Source organism: Rhincodon typus, chromosome 5 (genome assembly GCF_021869965.1).
Source record: "Rhincodon typus isolate 14 chromosome 5, sRhiTyp1.1, whole genome shotgun sequence".
Taxonomy (NCBI): Eukaryota; Metazoa; Chordata; class Chondrichthyes; order Orectolobiformes; family Rhincodontidae; genus Rhincodon; species Rhincodon typus.
The window spans coordinates 82,487,193-82,506,376 of NC_063336.1; the positions used below are offsets into that span (position 1 = coordinate 82,487,193).

General features: G+C 42.6%; 1 protein-coding gene across 1 annotated transcript in view; it reads left to right on the top strand.

Annotated features, from left to right (window-relative positions):
- LOC109921805 (collagen alpha-1(XXI) chain) overlaps positions 1-19,184 on the top strand; it is a 300,122-nt gene that overhangs the window by 210,295 nt on the left and 70,643 nt on the right. Inside the window, exons 14-16 of the mRNA XM_020521855.2 lie at positions 3,876-3,929; positions 4,038-4,091; positions 4,185-4,238. Of these exons, the coding sequence (XP_020377444.2) occupies positions 3,876-3,929; positions 4,038-4,091; positions 4,185-4,238 (162 nt within the window). The remainder of the gene's footprint in view (positions 1-3,875; positions 3,930-4,037; positions 4,092-4,184; positions 4,239-19,184) is intronic.

Sequence of the window (19,184 nt, forward strand, 5' to 3'; positions counted from 1 at the left end):
CCCCATCTCCTACCTACTAGCCTCATCTCGCCTCCTTGACCTGTCCGTCCTCCCTGGACTGACCTATCCCCTCCCTAACTCCCCACCTACATTCACCTTTGCTGGCCCCATCCCCGCCTCTTCGACCTGTTTGTTTCCTCTACACCTATCCTCTCCTCTATCCATCTTCTATCCACCTCGCACTCTCTCCCTATTTATTTCAGAACCGCCTTCCCCTCCCCCTTTTCTGATGAAGGGTCTAGGCCCGAAACATCAGCCTTTCTGCTCCTATGATGCTGCTTGGCCTGCTGTGTTCATCCAGCCTTGCACCTTGTTGTCAAGGAATGCTTGCATGTAGTTTGGTGGAAGCTTCTCTCAGATTTTTTTCAAGATTTAAAAACCTTTGATCCATCAGAGGAGTTCCCAAGAATCAAAGAACATTGTGTTGATCTTGCAAAGGAGGTTGGATTTGAAGAAGTGGAGATTAAGGATGTTGAAGAGCTGCTTGAGTCCCACTATGAAGATCTCTCTGCAGCTGATCTATAATAACTTGTCACTGAGGGGGAAGTGGAAGCTGGAGATGAAGAAGATGAAGTCCAGCACCATGAAAACATTGCACTTCTGTTTTGTCTTCTATCCTGAGGGAAATTGAGAAGGAATTTCAGCTCTTAGAGGATAACAATGACAATGCAAAATTCAGCAGGGTAGCAGTTTGTGGAATAAAATTTTATTTGGCACCCTATGAACAGCTTCTTCATGAAAGAAGTAAAAGGGCGAAGCAGCAAAAAATGGATGTCTTTTTTAAACCAACCCCCAAGAAACAGTCAGAAGACAATGAACCACAGCCATCCACTTCTGGATTAACTATTTTTTGCTCCAACCCTGCAACCACAACTGCACCTGAAGGTGATGATAACGATGATGATGACGACCCTCAACCCCTGCAATAACGACAGAGCAATCTCAAATCTCCTTCCCCCCATCAAGTCATCTTGACATTTTTTTCAAGATAAGGTGTTAAATTTACTTTTATTTCATTATTAGATATGAATTAAACATTCATTCAAACTGTGTTGTCCTTTATGTTAGGCTTTTGAGTGATTTTGAGTAATATTTTTTGGTGGTCTGCCCCTAACCCCACTTTTCCCATAGGTCCTGTTATTTCTATAGCATGATTTTCTATAATGCGATGTTGTGCAGGAGTGCAGCTATCGCGTTATAGCAGACCCCCCTGCACATTTAACAAACTAATTAGAGTTTCTTAGGGCATAATAACTAGAGTAGATAAAGGAAAGCCAGTCAATCTTGATTTGTAAAAAACATTCAATAAACCACCACATAAAAGGCTATAGACAAGAGTGCATGGAGTTAGGAAAATCATATTATAATGTAATCATTAGATAACAAGGTGTGGAGCTGGATGAACACAGCAGGCCAGGCAACATCAGAGGAGCAGGATAATGTAATCATGGACTATTGCTTAATTGCTAGAAAACAAGGGGTAGGGATAAACTCCATCATTTTCAAGTTGACAGGCTGGAAGTGATAGTGTGCTGCAGGATCAGTGCCGGGAGCTCAGCTAGTTACAAACTGCATCAATGACTCATACTAAGAGACAACGAGTAATATATTTGAGTTTTCTGGAAATACAAACGTCAGTGAAAATGTAAGCTATGAAGACGACCCGATGAAACTGAAAGAGACGAAGGTTGAGGGTATTGGCAACACGATTGCAGATGAGATAAAGTATGGAGAAAGGCTAATTTACTTTGCAAGTAACAACAGAAATCAAAGTATTTTTAAGGCATGTTGATCCTTTTGCAAGGGCTTTGCAGTACTGTTAAGTCTTGCTACAATTGTTCAGGGTTTTGGTGAGATTACATCTGTATTCCTGTGTAATTTGGTCCCCATATTTAAGGAGGAATATATTTGTATTGGAAGCAGTACAACAGTTCACTAGATTAGTTCCAGTGATGAAAGGGTTATCCTAGGATGAAAAGCTGAGTAAATTGGACTCATGTAATTTACAAGAATGAGAGATGAACTGATTAAATCATGAATGGGCTTAACAGGGAGACATTGACCAGTGATTTCTCCAGGAGTGAGGATGAGACATGCACAGTTTTAAGTAAGTGGCTAATCATTTAGAACTGAGAAGGGGTGATATTTCTTCACTCAGAGAAGTGTGAATCTTTGAAATCTTCTTCCCTAGATGAATATGGATGCTGCATATTTGGAGACGGATAAGATTGAGATAAGTGGAATTAAGGCAGAAAAATCACCAGGACCATATAAACAATGGGAAATATTTAAGGAACCAACTAAAATGTTCAACAAAAGGATGAGATTGCAGAGTACTTGGAAATGCGTGGTAGAAGAGGGCTGAGTTAGCACAGCTTCATTAAAGGGAGGCCATGCCTGACAAATCTGTTAGAATTCTTTGAGGAGGTAATGAGCAAATTAGACAAAGGAGAGCCAGTGGACACAGTCTATTTGGATTTCCAGAAGGCCTTCGACAAGATATTACACAGGAGGCTGCTAAATAAGAGCCCATGGAGTTAGGGCAAAGGTATTGGTATGGATAGAGCGTCGAGTGATTTGCAGAAAGCAGAGAATAGTTATAAAGAGGTCTTTTTCAGGATGGTAGCTAATGACTAATGGAGTTCTGCAGCGGTCTGTGTTGCGGCCACAACTGTTCATGTTATGTGTTAATGATCTGGATGAAGGAATTGAGGGCATTGTTGCTAAGTTTCCAGATGACACAAAGATAGATGGAGGGGCAGGTAGTGTTGAGGAAGCGGGGAGGATGCAGAAGGACTTGGCAGGTGAGGAGACTGGACAAGGTAGTGTCAGATTGCAATGTGGAAAAGTGTTATGCACTTTGGTAAGAAGAATATTTTCTAAATGGAGAAAGGCTTCGGCAATCTGCAGTACAAGAGGACTTGAGAGTTCAGGATTCTCTTAAGGTTGACATGCAGGTTCAGTTGGCATTTAGGAAGGCAAATGCAATGTTAGCATTCACTTCAAGAGGGTTAAAATACAAGAGCAGAAATGTACTGCTTAGGCTTTTTAAGGGTCCGATCAGACTTTATTTGGAATATTGTGAGCAGCTTTTAGAGGGAAGCATATACTGGAATTGGAAGGGGTCCAGAAGAGGTTTACAAGAATGACCCCAGGGAAGAAGAGCTCATCATGTGAGAGTGATTGAAGACTCTGAGTCCACACTCATTGGAATTTAGAAGGATGAGGAGAGAGTCTGATTGAAACTTACAGGAAATGGAGAGGCCTGGATACAGTGGTCGTGAAGAAGATGTTTCTACTAGTAGGAAAGACTAAGTTCCGAGGGTGCAGCCACCAAGAGATGGAACAACATTTGAAAACTGAGATTAGAAGGAATTTCCTCAGCCAGAGGGTGGTTAATCTGTGGAAGTCATTGCCGCAGCAGGCTGTGGAGACAAAGTTGTTGAGTGTATTTAAGGCAGAGATTGATAAGGGGATCAAGCATTGTGGGAGAAAGCAGGAGAATGGGATTGAGAAACATATCAGCTATGATTGAATAGTGGAGCAACCTTGATGGGCCAAATGGCATAATTCTGCTCCTATATCTTAAAGTCTTATGGTCTTATGAAAATTATATTCTGTTTTTTAGTGATGGCCAGCTGTTATAGTTAAAAACATTTAAGTCTTTGGACTTCTACATGAAACTACATGTTTAACCATAGTGAAATAGAAGTTTTCCTTTCAAAAGTACACTGCAAACCCCAAGAATCATATTTAACTGTTCTGTAAAGGAACAAATCTTGTTGAATGATGTTATAATTTTCCTGTCAAGAACTGTTATTTCATTATGAGATATGTTTTATGTTTGAATATCATGTATGTTATTTGCATTTCAGGGTTCTAAAGGTTTAAAAGGGGAACCAGGTCTACGTGGTTTTGAAGGTAAAAAGGTACATGTGAAATCAATCAAAACTTTGCAAATAAAAGTTCAAAGCATTCCTTTAAACAAGTAAAATTGAATATTTTAAATCTAATTTTCAAACCAATTTTTGTCCAAGGGTGCAAAAGGTGACAAAGGTTCTCATGGTTTTCCTGGATTGCGTGGATCTCCTGTAAGTTTAAGTTACCTTATACTTGATGTTGAAATGCATCTGTGTAAGGAGTACACAATAAAACAATTGCAATAATGTATCCTTACATCATAGGGACATCAAGGTGAAAGTGGGAAAAATGGCTTACCTGGAATTCCTGGCACTAAGGTTTGTGAATTTGATCATTTGTTTCTATCCTGTAATTGCTGAAAAGAAAAACATATTGCCAGAGCTTCTCATTTTGCAATCATTAGGATAAATTCAAGAATGCCAAATTTCAAACATTACAATAGTTTACACTGTAGGAGAAAAAGGAGGCTGATATTTTTTGGCAAGTCAGCCCTGATTAGCTGCCAGGAAGAATTATTATGCATTCTTCTGGGTAATATCAAAAAAGGCACAGACTTTAAAAGAATTCCTAATGTTTGTAGAGAATGGGTCCCTGTGTATCTCAGTTCTAGCAAGTGGAAATCAGTCATCTTATAAGTTCCAATAGTTATCTTAAATTGTTTGTTAGTGTGGCTATTAGAACATTAGGGATTGCTCAGCATGTGCTGCTCATCAGCTGAATCATATCTAGAAGTAAACATATTCTTTTGAATTTTGCAAACATGGGCTCTTTGACTATGGTCTGTAATCTGCCAATTCCAAATAGTTGGGTAAGCAAGCTAAACAAACATGATTAAAATAAATCCTTTATTAATCAATCAGTGTGGTAAAAGTTTTATTATGTCTGGTAAACTTGGAGTTGCTGTTGTGATAGTGAACTTGTCATTACAACCATGAAACTGAGGTATCAGAACTTACTCAGTTAAATGTAATGGAAATTACGAAATTGTTGTCCGTGACTCCTTGTTCCTCCACAATATGCGCTATTGAAGTTCACACAGATGGAATCCTTTTGAAATATCTTGTATTAATGTGAACTTCCATGTTTTTTTCTATTAGTTTATTAATTATACCCTGTTGAAAGAGGTATAATGGGTTTTTTAATGACATAGTGAGATCAAAATTTTGATAAACAACCTCTCTGGCTCTGAAAAACCATTCTTGTATTGTGGAATGATCATTTATTCATAATTTTTTCATTATGCAGAAGCTGAAACATGATATGATTGAAAAATCACATTTCAGCTTCTGCATAATCCCATGTATATGTCAAAGTCTTTATTTTGCAAACTGTAAAAAGATTGAAAGTGTAGATTATTAGCAATTTTATTTCCCTATTTGCATTCTGTACAGATTTTAATTAACTGCTTATTAATTGTTTAGCCTGCTTGATAACATTGTTGTTTGGATGCTGGACATGCCCTTGAACTGACAGCAGAATTCAACTATGTCAGAAAGATGAAATATGGGTTTCATCTGATATTTACTGGCAGCTTTCTCTGAAATTGTTGTTTCAGAGCACATCACAAAATCTAGGACATCTTCTATTAGCAGGTCTCTGATTTCATTAGAAAGGAAGGGTCACTGGACCTGAAATGTTAGCTCTGATTTTTTTCTTCACAGATGCTGTCAGACCTGCTGAGCTTTTTCAACAATTTCTGTTTCTGTTACTGATTTACAGCGTCCGCAGTTCTTTTGTTTTTTTTTCTCTGATTTCAGTATATGGTTCACATATGGATTATTTGCCCTAAATTGGTTAATTTTTTATTAAGCGGACCCAACAAGCCAATGAGAACTTAGGAGGAGAAGTGTTTGGAACCTGATATAGAGCAAATGTAGGTGTTCAATAGGAACTAAAATAGAGTACAAAGGTTTTAAAGCACTCATCTAGCACTCATCAAAGTGTAAGCAGTTCCAAAATACTGATTCATCATGTGAAGTTTTAGAATTTTATGCTTGGACTCTTGTTTGTCATTTAGCAGTTAGAGAGAAATTCATATCTGCAATGTATGAACTGTAATAAATTTATGCAACTTCAATATAAATATTTGTATCAAAAAATTATAGAATGATTACTGAGCTGAAGTAGGCTATTTGGCCTGTTACATCTGTCCTTGGTCTCTGCAAGAACAGTTCACTTAATGTTTTCCCTGCCTTTTCCTAATAGCCCTGCAATTCTTTACTTCTTCAAATAATAACCCAACTCTCTTTTAAAAGACACGATTGAATCTACTTCTACTATTAGGTTATTCCAGATCCCGACTACTTACTGCATAAAAAAATTGTTGGAAAAATTTAACATGTTGCGACAAAAAAAGATTTTTCCTCATGTCACCAATATCTCTTTGCCAATTGCCTTAAATTAGTATCCTCTGGTTCTTTATTCTTCCACCAAGTTTTCTGTATCAACTTTGTCCAGATGCTTCATGGTTATGAATGCCACAAAATCTCCTCTCAGACTTTTCTTCAGGTAAAAATGGTGTAGCTTCTCCAATCTGTCAACGTAACTGTAATTTCTCATTGATGAAAACATTTTCATGAATCTTTTCCACACGTTCCTTAATGTCTTCATATCCTTCCTAAAATGTGATGCCCAGAACTGAACACAATTCTTAAGTAGAGGCCAAACCATTTCTTATAAAGGTTCACTATAGCTTCCTTGATTTTCTGATCAATGCTCCTACTTATAAAGCCCAGTTTCCTGTATGCATTTCTAACTGCACTCTCAATCTGTCCTGCCAAACTAAATGATTTGTGCAGTTTTACCCCAAGTCCCTGTGCTCCTTCAACACTTTTAGAATTGTATACTTTATTTCATTTTGCCTGTACCATTCTCCAAGAATCACTGCACAATAAATTTCATGTGCCACGTGTCAAATATATTTGATAGTTAATATCTCATTTAAACTTTTTAGTATTTTCATTTGTTATTTTTTTTCCTATAAATTTTTTTATCATCCCTAAGTTGTTACATGTGCAGTAGATTATTTTTGTTTGCTAAGAATAAGTCGGCCTAAAGTAATGTGCTTTAGACCAGCAATAGCAGTCTCACTTCTTAGTTAGAAGGACACAAAATTCAGGTGTTCCTGATAAATGTTGAAGCAGTTTGTGTTCAAGTATTGAGTTGGCATCTGAAGAGAATGGGGGAGGGCGTAGTGCATTCAATAGGAGGGAATTGACACTTTCATTTGTAGTTCTGGTGCCCACTATAGAAAAACATTAAGCATGGAACTAGCATCTAATGATATGGAGTACCCCTACTATCATTTCATCCCTGGAGACCAGCAGACCTAAACTGAGATGCCAGTTTTCTGGATGGCTGGTTTACAATATAGAGTGCCACCAAACCATGAATTCAATTTCCACACTGACTGAGGTTACCATGAAGGATCCTCCTTCCCAACCTAAATTGATTGAGGTTTTTGAAGAAGTGAAAAAGAAGATTGATGAAGGCAGAGCAGTGGATGATCTCTGCATGGACTTCGGCAAGGTATTTGACAAGGTTTTGCATGGTCAACTACTTAGCAAAGTTAGATCATGTAGAATCCCAGGAGATCTAGCCATTTGGATACAAAATTGGCTTGAAGGTGGGAGACAGAGGGTATTGGTGAAGGGTTATTTTTTCGGACTGGAGGCCTGTGACCAGCAGTGTGCCGTAAGGATTGGTGTTGGGTCCACTGCTTTTTGTCATTTATATAAGAGACTTCGTTGTGAAGATAGGAGGAATGATTAGTAAGTTTGAGGATGACACCAAAATTAGTGGTATAGTGGACAGTGAAGGAAGTTATTTCAGAGTACAACGGGACCTTGATCAGATGGGTGGATGGGCCAACAAGTGGCAGATGGAGTTTAGAGATAACAGCGTGTAGACCTGACTGAACACAGCAGGCCAAGCAGCATCAGAGGAGCAGGAAAGCTGACGTTTCGGGCCTAGACCCTTCTTCGGAAATGGGGGAGGGGAAGGGGGTTCTGAAATAAATAGGGAGAGAGGGGGAAGTGAATAGAAGATGGATAAAGGAGAAGATAGGCGGAGAGGACACAGACAGGTCAAAGAGGCAGGGATGGGACCAGTAAAGGTGAGTGTAGGTGGGGAGTTAGGGAGGGGACAGGTGAGTCCAGGGAGGACGGACAGGTCAAGGGGGCGGGATGAGTCTAGTAGGTAGGAGATGGGGGTGGGGCTTGAGGTGGGAGGAGGGGATAGGTAGGAGGAAGGACAGGTTAGGGAGGCGGGGACAAGCTGGACTGGTTTTGGGATGTGGTAGGGGGAGGGGAGATTTTGAAGCTTGTGAAGTCCACATTGATACCATTGGGCTGCAGGGTTCCCAAGCGAAATATGAGTTGCTGTTCCTGCAACCTTCGGGTGGCACCGTTGTGGCACTGCAGGAGGCCCAGGATGGACATGTCGTATGAGGGATGAGAGGGGGAGTTGAAATGGTTCGCAACTGGGAGGTGCAGTTATTTATTGTGAACCGAGTGTAGGTGTTCCGCAAAGCGGTCCCCAAACCTCCGCTTGGTTTCCCCGATGTAGAGGAGGCCACAACAGGAACAGCGGATAGAGTATACCACATTAGCAGATGTGCAGGTGAACATCTGCTTGATGTGGAAAGTCTTCTTGGGGCCTGGGATGGGGGAGAGGGGGGAGGTGTAGGGGCAGGTGTAGCACTTCCTGCGGTTGCAGGGAAAAGTGCTGGGTGTGGTGGAGCTGGAGGGGAGTGTGGAGTGGACAAGGGAGTCCCGGAGAGAGTGGTCCCCCTGTAAAGCAGATAAGGGTGGGGAGGGAAAGATGTCTTTGGTGGTGGGGTCGGATTGCAGATTGCGGAAGTGTCGGAGGATGATGCGTTGGATCCGGAAGTTGGTGGGGTGGTAGGTGAGGATGAGGGGGATTCTTATTGCGGGGACGGGGTGTGAGGGATCAGTTGCGGGAAATGCGGGAGACACGGTCGAGGGCGTTCTCGACCACTGAGGGGGGAAGTTGTGATCCTTGAAAAACGAGGACATCTGAGCTGTTCGGGAGTGGAATGCCTCATCCTGGGAGCAGAGGCGGCGGAGGCGAAGGAATCGGGAATAAGGAATGGCATTTTTGCAGGAAGGTGGGTGGGAGGAGGTATATTCTAGGTAGCTGTGGGAGTTGGTTGGCTTGAAATGGATGTCGGTTTCTAGGTGGTTGCCAGAGATGGAAACAGAGAGGACCAGGAAGGAGAGAGAGGTATCAGAAATGGTCCAAGTGAACTTAAGGTTGGGGTGGAAGGTGTTGGTGAAGTGGATGAACTGTTCGAGCTCCTCGTGGGAGCACGAGGCGGAGCCGATACAGTCATCAATGTAACAGAGGAAGAGGTGGGGTTTAGGGCCAGTGTAGCTACGGAAGAGGGATTGTTCCATGTAACCTACAAAGAGGCAGGCATAGCTTGGCCCCATGCGGGTACCCATGGCCACCCCCTTTGTCTGTAGGAAGTGGGAGGAATTGAAAGAGAAGTTGTTGAGGGTGAGGACGAGTTCAGCGAAGCGGATGAGGGTATCAGTGGAGGGGGACTGGTCGGGCTTGTGGGACAGGAAGAAGCGGAGGGCCTTTAGGCCATCTGCATGGGGAATGCAGGTGTATAGGGACCGGACGTCCATGGTAAAGATGAGGTGTTGGGGACCGGGGAATTGGAAGTTTTGGAGGAGGTGGAGGGCGTGGGTGGTGTCGCGGACGTAGGTAGGGAGTTCCTGGACCAAGTGGAGAAAATGGAGTCAAGATAGGTGGAGATGAGTTCAGTGGGGCAGGAGCAGGCGGAGACCATGGGCCGACCAGGGCAGTCAGGTTTGTGGATTTTGGGAAGGAGATGGAAGCGGGCAGAGCGGGGTTGGGTAACGATGAGGTTGGAGGCTATGGGTGGGAGGTCACCTGAGGTGATGAGGTTGTGGATGGTTTGGGAGATGATGGTTTGGTGGTTGGGGGTGGGGTCATGATCAAGGGGGCGGTAGGAGGAGGTGTCGGAGAGTAATGTGATTTGTTGCATTTTGGCAAGGCAAATCAGGGGAGGACTTATACACTTAATGGTAGCATCCTGGGCAGTGTTGCCGAATAAAGAGACCATCGGTTGCAGGTGTATAGTTCCTTAAAGGTGGAGACACAGGGAGACAGGGTAGTGAAGAAGGCATTTGGTACACTTGCCTTTATTGGTCAGTGCACCGAGTATAGGAGTTAGGATGTCATGTTATGGCTTTACCAGACTTTGGTTAGGCTACTTTTGAAATACTGCCTTCAGTTCTGGTCTCCCTGCTATAAGAAACATATTGTTAAACTTCAAATGGTGTAGAAAAGGTTTACTAGGATGTTGCTGGGGTTGGAGGGTTTGAGCTACAGGGAGAGGCTGAATAGGCTGGAGCTGCTTTTCCTTGGAGCGTCAGAGATTGAGGGATGACCTTATTGAAGTTTATAAAATCATGAGGGGCATGGATAGGCTGAATAGCCAAGGTCTTTTTCCCAGGGTAAGGGAGTCCAAAACTAGAGGGCATAGGTGTAAGGTGAGAGAGGAATAATATAAAAGGGACCTAAGGGGCAACATATGCAGAGGATGGTGTGTGTATATGGAATGCCAGAGGAGGCTGGTACAATTGCAACATTTAAAAGGCATCCAAATGGGTACATGAATAGGAAAGGTTTAGAGGGACATGGGCCAAATGCTGGCTAATGCGACTAGATTAATTTAGGCTATCTGGTCGGCATGGACGAATTGGAGCAAAGGGTCTGTTTCTGTCCTGTACAACATTGTGACTCTGTGACTTTCCCTTCAAGTGAGTCAGGTAATCCTCATGTTAAACCATTACCAGTTGTCTCTCTCTCTCTATGGACTGGTAAGACAATGGTGATTTTAGTATTTTTACTGATATCCAATGGGCTGTCACATCTAGTTGTGAGTTGTGAGTTAGCCTAACAACCAGGCCCTGGAAAAGGGGACCATGTTATAGAAACAGCCAGAACACCATCTGTAGAAAAAGGAACAGATGTAGACCTTTTGACCTTTCAAGTCAGCTTTATTATTCAGTTACATCATAGCTGTAATGCAGTGTAAAAGATGGAATGGTTTTATATTATTTGACTCAGAAAAGAAACAGAAAACAGCAATTGCAAATTAATTGATAAATATTGAGTGAAGTCTTACTCTCATCTCTGGTTGGGAGTAATTTTAACTTGATGTGTCTGAAATAGGTGATTGTGAATTGGCGGCCTGTTTCCTATCTTTCCGTATTTTGATTTGTGATGACTTCAAAATCAATATGATTGCAGTAAATAAAACGTAAGCCACAACAGTAAAAATGCATTAGATTTTTTGAAAAAACAGCTAAATAGTGTGCAGTAGATAAAAGAAGAGACTGAATCAGCTAGGACTTTATTTCCTGGAGTTTAGAACAATGAGGATGGGGCCTCATAGAAACCTGTAAAATCTAACAGGACTAGATAGGGTAAATGCGGGAAGAATGTTCGCAATGATCAAGAAGTTTAGAACCAGGGATCACAGTTTAAGGTTATGGGGTAGACCATTTAGAACTGATATGAGGAGAAATTTCTTCCCCCAGATAGTAGTAGGCCGTTGGAATTCTTTGCCACAGAAAACTGTTGAAAACAAATCATTGAATTTTTTTTCCAAGAGAGAATTAGATATAATTCTTAGGGCTAAAGGGATCAAAGAATATACAGAAAAAGTGTGAACAAAGTCCTGAGTTGGTTGATTAGCCATGATTATATGGAATGATGGGGCAAGGAAGATTGAACAGCCGAATAGCCTACTCCTGCACCTACTTTCTATGTTTCTTATATCACAAATGAGTTGAGCATTGATTGAGTGGGAAGGTTTCCTGCTAATAAATTCAGTTGTGATATATTATGGCACTGTCAATGGTGCATGTGTCAAGTTTACTGTGCCCTGCATCTGAGGGTAGCCATCTTTATTGGACAGTCCCACAGCCTGGGCTGTAGCACTGACCTAATCACAGGGAAAAGAGAAGAAATGTGAGAATCTTATACATATTTTGTTTGAAATATCCTTGATACTTTTTTTTAAGTTTGGGAGATTCTGCACTGGACTCTGGTGAATCTTTGGAACGAGCGGTCACCAGTATGAGATGTCCATCCACACCTCTGAGCGCTAAGGCCGTCTTCATTAGTATTGTACTTGGCTATCATCCTCTGCTGGGTGACTCTGCTTAGTTGTGTGTACTGAAGTCTGCCTTGGAGGACGTTTACCCGAAGATCCGAAGCCAAATGTCCTTGAGCGCTGAAGTGTTCACCCACTGGGAGGGAACATGCCTGTCTGACAGTTGTTGCGTGGTGTCCATTCATCCATTGTCGTAGCATTTGCATAGTTTCACCAATATACCATGCCTTGGGACATCCTTGCCTGCAGTGTATGGGATAGTCGGCGTTGGCCGAGTCATATGAGTATCTGCCGTGCACATGGTGGATGGTGTTCCCACGTTTGATGGTAGTATCCACGTCGATGATCTGATCTTGCAGATATTGCCATGACAGTGCTGAATGGTGTTGTGGTTGATGTTGTTCTGAAGGCTGGGTAGTTGCTGTGAACAACGGTCTGTTTTAAGTTTGGCGGTTGTTTGAAGGCGAAAAGTGGAGGCATAGGGAAGATCTTGGCGAGGTGCTCATCGTCATTGTGTTGAAGGCTGCGAAAAACATGACATAGTTTCTCTGCTCCCGGGAAGTCTTGGACGACAAAGGGTACCCTGTCAGTCATATCCCATGTCTGTCTTCTGAGGAGGTCATTATGGTTTTTCTGAACAGATCCTGTGTATGTGTAAGGCTTGACTGTAGGGGATGGCTTTTTTAATATGTTTAGGGTGGAAGCTAGAGAAATGCAGCATTGTGAGGTTATCCGTTGGCTTGTGATAGAGTGAGGTATTGAGGTGTCTGTCCTTGATGGAGATGCTTGTGTCCAAAAATGAGACTGATTCTAAAGATTAGTCCATGGTGAGTCTGATGCTGGGATGAAACTTGTTGATATCGCTACGTAATTGTTTCAGTGATGCCTCGCCATGAGTCCAAAGGAAGAAAATGTCGTCAATGTATATAGTGTATAGAGATAGTAGGAACTGCAGATGCTGGAGAATCTGAGATAACAAGCTGTAGAGCTGGGTGAACACAGCAGGCCAAGTAGCATCAGAGGAGCAGGAACGCTGACCTTTCAGGCCTAGACCCTTCTTCTTGTTTCTGAAGAAGGGTCTAGGCCTGAAACGTCAGCCTTCCTGCTCCTCTGATACTGCTTGGCCTGCTGTGTTCATCCAGTTCAACACCTTGTTATCTTATATAGTGTATAGAGTTGGTTGGAGGTCCTGTACAGTAAAGAAATCTTATTCGAACTTGTACATGAAAATGTTGGCATATTGGGGTGCAAATGTGGTTCCCATTGCTGGTTGTTGAAGGTGAAGACGTTATGCTTGCGGATGAAGCGGATGAATTGTAGGATGGCATTTGGAAATTGGCAGTTATTGGTATTGAGTACTGATGGTGTTGCAGCAATGCTGTTGTCGTGGGGAATCCTGGTGTAGAGTGCCAAAACGTCCATTGTGATGAGGAATGTTCCTAGTTCGATTGGTCTCTGGGTGCTGAGTTTCTGTAAGAAATTTGTAGTTTCGTGACAGAAACTGGGGGCTCCCAGTACAATGGGTTTCAAGATGCCCTCAACATAGAGAGGTTCTCACATAGGGTCCCATTGCCTGATATGATGGGACGTCCAGGTGTGTTGGCCTTGTGTATCTTCGGAAGGCAGTAGAAGTCCGCTATGCAGGATGAGTGTGCGTAGGGTACTCTGAAGGACAGGAGCAAAAGTCTTGATTAGTCTTTTGAGGTCATGTGTGTGTTCTTTGGTCGGATCAGCCAGTAGTTTTCTGTAGTGTTCCTGGTTGTTCAGTTTCTGTATACTTCCTTGCAGTAGTCCATTCTATTCTGTCTGACAATGGCTCCTCCTTTGTCTGCTGGTTTGATGACAATGTTGCAGTTGGCCTTGAGAGCATGGATGGCATTACATTGTGCTTGGGTGACGTTTTGCGCTACCTCGTGAGTACGGCTGATGAGTCTGGCGTTCCTGGATTCTCTGACAGCTTTAGCATACATGTCAAGCACAGAGCAATGGTCCTGTGGAGGGGTCCAATTCAACTCCTTCTTTGGCTGCTCCACCATGGATCTCTCTGTTGACTGTCCCAGTTCGTTGGTTGTCTCATTGGGCTCGCTGCTGACATCTTGGAAGAATTCCTGGAGTCTCATTCGTCTGATGAATTTCTCTCTATCTGCCGCGAGACCAATGGGGTCCAATTTGGTGGTGGGGCAGAAATTGAACCCTCAGCTGAAAACTCTAATCTCATCCAGTTGAAGGGTGTGGCCAGATAAGTTGACGATGGGTTTCCCCGTGGTGGTACAGTTTTCAGCTGTGGTACCAGGGGAGGCTTGGCTACTGCTGGAGGTATTGCCAAGTTTCTCCTGTTTCTTGTTCTTGGAGTGCATGTAGGTGGTATAGTTCCATTACCTCGTCTACTTGACAATGTCTCGTAACTGTACTACTGTATACTGAGCACAAACAGAGAATATGGTCTGTATCTCGATTTCAAGATTACAGTACCTGCTGTAGAATTGGTGTACAAGGTAATTGAGGAGTTTGTGAGAGGTGCGGCAAAAAAGTCTCACGTGGGAACACCACCCACCACACGCACGGCAAATACTCATGTCACTCGGCCAATCTCATATGCTGCAGGCAAGGATGCCCCGAGGCATGGTATATTGGCAAAACCATGCAGACCATCTCTCATACACATACTCACACACTCACACAGACCCTCTCTTGTACACACACTGTCTTTCACGCATACACACACACACACTAACTCTCTCAAGCACACACACACACGCTCTCTCTCTCACACACACACAAACACACACATGTCTAAATCTATGGGGTGAATTTGAATTTGAAGATTTGTAATTGCAGATACATGCTATTTTGTTCAAAAAGCGCAGAATTTGTAGGCAGTCAATGTGGCATTTTATAAATCCTTACTTTGGAAATAAAACCAGCCTGACTCCAAGTTAAGACACAGCCAGATTCTAAACAAGGCCCCACACCTAAAATGAGATGTCATCTCTGGTTTACTAATAAAACCTTTAGTTATCTTGGGGCAGTGATTTGAAAGAAATTCTGGGATTTGCATATTAATGCTTTGTAACTGATTAAAAATTTAACAGCCGTCTTAGGTTTGTTCAATGCATTCGCATCAGTTCTATGACCCTTTGATCTTTTGCATATAAATCCTGTGTCAGATGCCACCTCTCTGACTCCTGAAGAAGGAGTGAGACTCCAAAAGCTTGTGTCTTCAAATAAACCTTTGGACTATAACCTAGTGTCATGTGATGTTGACCTTGTCCACCCCAGTCCACCACCAGCACCTTCACATCATATCAGACTCCATGCTTACATTTGGAGTTGTTACCCCTTTAATTCAGCCACTCACTAGACTTGAATTCCCTACTTTCTCCAACACAGCATGAACTGGCCCTTGACATTTACTGCCAAGCCCCCAGGACTGATGTGCCTCCTACCCATTCGGTCTAACTTGTGAGCTCAGCCCCAATTGAACATGGCCAAGATCACTGACTGATGCCTGTACAGCTCCCTTACTAACTTATTGGTAGTCCCTGGACTAGTTGGACTTGACCTACAGGACTAATTGTAGTGTAATACTTGAGTGGAAGGACCCAATTTCCCGTACCCTGATTGCACCAAGTGCCGACTGACCATGGCCAATCCCCTGGAGTGAGTTGGACAATACATTTTACTATATGTAGCAGCATGCCCTGACTTCAATCCACTAAGGACTACTAACCTTAGACTTTCAGAGCAACCATTTTGTTGAAGCACGTGCAGTGTGCCTCGTAAGCTGCTGACACATGCTGTAAGTGTTACACTGAGGTAATGTGATGTCAAACAACAACATATTCACCCACTTGAATGTTCAATACTGGCAACCATGGCATGCCACCTGTCTTTCTGTCTGTACTAAGAAGCAAATCAGGCCAGATTTCCTATGACCCCTGTAAGTTCTCTTTGAAGTAGTAATGCACTAAAATGGAAGGCAACATAAGGCAGAGTGTCCAAGTAAGCGTTAAATGAGTGAGTGCTAAGAAAACAAGTTAAAAGCCACAAAATGCATCCTGCGCAGATGCATTAAATGAGTGTGTCCCTCTACGTGCAGAGTAACCTGGCTAGAGCATTGCAGTGTAAGTTGTTGATGAACTCTGAGGTATAGTAATGAAAAGTATTAGTAGTTAGTCTGGGAGCAGCCATGATGATGAAGATGTGGTGAATCTGGTATTTTGTCAGTGGCGACTTATATTAACAGAGTAGAACAGTTGCTGCCCATGGCGCATGCAATGAGATATTGTTGAATGGACCTTAACTAACTGTTCTGACTTTAAAGCTGGAAATTGACACTTGTCTAGCTTCTCATCAGTGCATTATGAATTGCACGCAAATGAAACAAGATTAAATAACTAATGATGAGATGCAAATACATGGAAATAAAGTGGTCACCCATTACAAGCAAGATCTTCATCTAGCCATTGACAATCTGAGGGATAACTCAGACTAATTTTCTCAATGTTGATAATCAGATATTTTCATTCTTGCCATATTTTTCCAAATTTCTTGCCATTGTCCATGTTGTTCAAATCCTGGGAAAGTCCCACCCATCGGCTAGTGGTACTCACTTTGTTTAATTCCTGTGTAGTGCAAGTTTTGTTCAAAACATGTAGCCCTGCAGCATGCTTCCAACCAATAGCTGAGATTTGGAATTTCGTCCCATTTAAGACTGATATGAGTACATTCTTCACACAGAAATAAATCCTTGAAAATCCCTAGGACTGTGGAGACTCAGATATTGAGTACATTCAAGTCAGCAATTGATAGAGTTCTAGATATTAAAAATATCAAAAGACAGGGAGATATTGCAGGAAAATGGCAATAAGATACACGATCAGCAATGAACTATTTCGTGAAGTAGGCTCAGAGGACTGAAAGGCCTACTCCAATTTCTGTGTTCTATGTCCCTCAAGATCATAATATTCTACATACAAAAAAGGGACTGCAGCAGTTCAAGCAGGCAGCTTACCACTAGCTTCTCAAATACACAGAGGTCGGCAACAATACTGGCCTTGCTAGTAATGCCTACATTATAAAGCATTTAATAAGAAGCCTGCAGTCAATTTAAGTGCCTCTTACGTCAATATTATTAAAGACTGACTGGAAAATTCTATTTAATCTTCAGAACTCATGCCATCAAGAGCAGGGCAGCTGCATGGAGATGACCCACTGGTGGCAGTCAGGAGACTAATGCTTCAGACAGTTTCTAAAGACACCACTACTCCACCTACCTGAGCATTGGCTGCCATGAGAAGCGGTCTATATTCCAAAATGGTGGCCTAGTTAGTTAGTTTGCAATGTCTGAGAGTTTGATTGGCAGTCTGTTATGACCGGGTGAGTAAAGGTGAATCAGCTCCTCTTGTTTTGCCCCTCAGGTTATCAAGGTCAGTTGTCAGGTAGAGGAGGGTGTAACCATGAGTGAGGCAAGTAAGATGATCCAGAGGGCTGCAGCACAGGAGCCTCACTTTTTGCAACTGTCCAACAAATGTGAGGTTTATTCAACTTGTTTGAATGAGAGCGAGGGTTGCAAACGAATGAGCTAACTGACCATGGCACATTGAAAGAGGAAGCCATTCAAGTGGGGATTGAGCAAGAAGAAATGTAATTGTAGTAGGGAACAGTACAAGGAAGAGTATTTATGCTGTTCTCTGCAGTATTGTCTTTAGCTTTATTGTCACATGTAATTTCATGAGTATAGTGAAAAGTTTATAAGTAGCCAAGGCGCAATCTTAGGTGCCAAGGCACCTAGGTAAGATTCTTAAGTACAGATTCTTAGGAAGAAAAATTAGAAAAATAAAGAAATTAAAGTCCAGCAATAAATTAGAAAAATAGGGAAATAAGAGTTCAGAATAGCAGTACTTCCAACCCAGACCACGCCAGGGCTGGGTTTCACCTCGAGGCTGGGAGTCAAGTCCACACTGAAGCCAGGAGTTCGAGTCCACACTGAGGCCAGGAGTCCAATTCATGCTGAGGCTGGGAGTTCAAGTCCATGCTGAGGCTGGGAGTTCGAGTCTGCACTGAGGCCAAGAGTTCAAGATCATACTGAGGCTGGGAGTTGGAACCATGCTGAGGCTGGGAGTTCGAGTCCATGCTGAGGCTAGGAGTTTGAGACCATGCTGAGGGTGGGAGTCCAGTTCACCCTGAGGCCGGGAATTCGAGTCCATGCCGAGGCCGGGAATTTGAGTCCACTCTGAGTCCGTGAGTTTGAATCCATGCTGAGGCTGGGAGTTCAAGACCGTGCTGAGGCCAGGACTTGAATCCATACTGAGGCTGGGAGTTTGAATCCATTGCTGAGGTCAGGAGTTCAAGTCCACACTGAGGCTAGGCATTTGAGTCATGCTGAGGCCTGGAGTCCGCACTGGCTTTCACCCCGAACATCACCAATACCATCCAAGGACAGGAGATGAAAAGAAAAAGAAAATAACACAGGAAAAGAGAGAGAAAAAAAGAAAAGAAACAAACGGAGCAGACAAGCTCCATCTCAGGAGTCCTACTATGCCGCCATCTTGAAGACTTTTATTTTCTCAAAAGCTAGCATCCAGGTGGTTGTGTCATCTGCCTGGTGCTGGGGTTTAGGATATCTGATCTGATCTGGAGAATTTGCAATGGGAAGGGGAGAATCCAGTGGTCAACATTGGTATCAACAAGATAGGTAAAACAAAAGAAGAGATTCTGCTGTGGGAATATGAGAAGCTAGGTGCTAAACTAGGTAGCAGAACCTCAAAGGTACTTATCACTAGATTATTACCTGTGCCATTTGCAAATTGATAGGACAGATAAAATTAGAGTTGGTATGTGAGATGGTAGGGAAAATACAATCTGTAGCATTAGAATATTCTACACCTGACCTATACTGACACTGATGTTAGCAACCTGGCTAGGGAAACAGTAATGCCTTTAAACTAAACAAGGGTGCATGAGGGATCAATCTTGGGTAGATGTAGCAAATCAAGAGGCAGAGTCAAGGCAGGAGAGCAAAATAGGAATATGGCAAACACCAGTGTCAACAAGCACTTGTTAATGAGTATAACAAGGTGTAGAG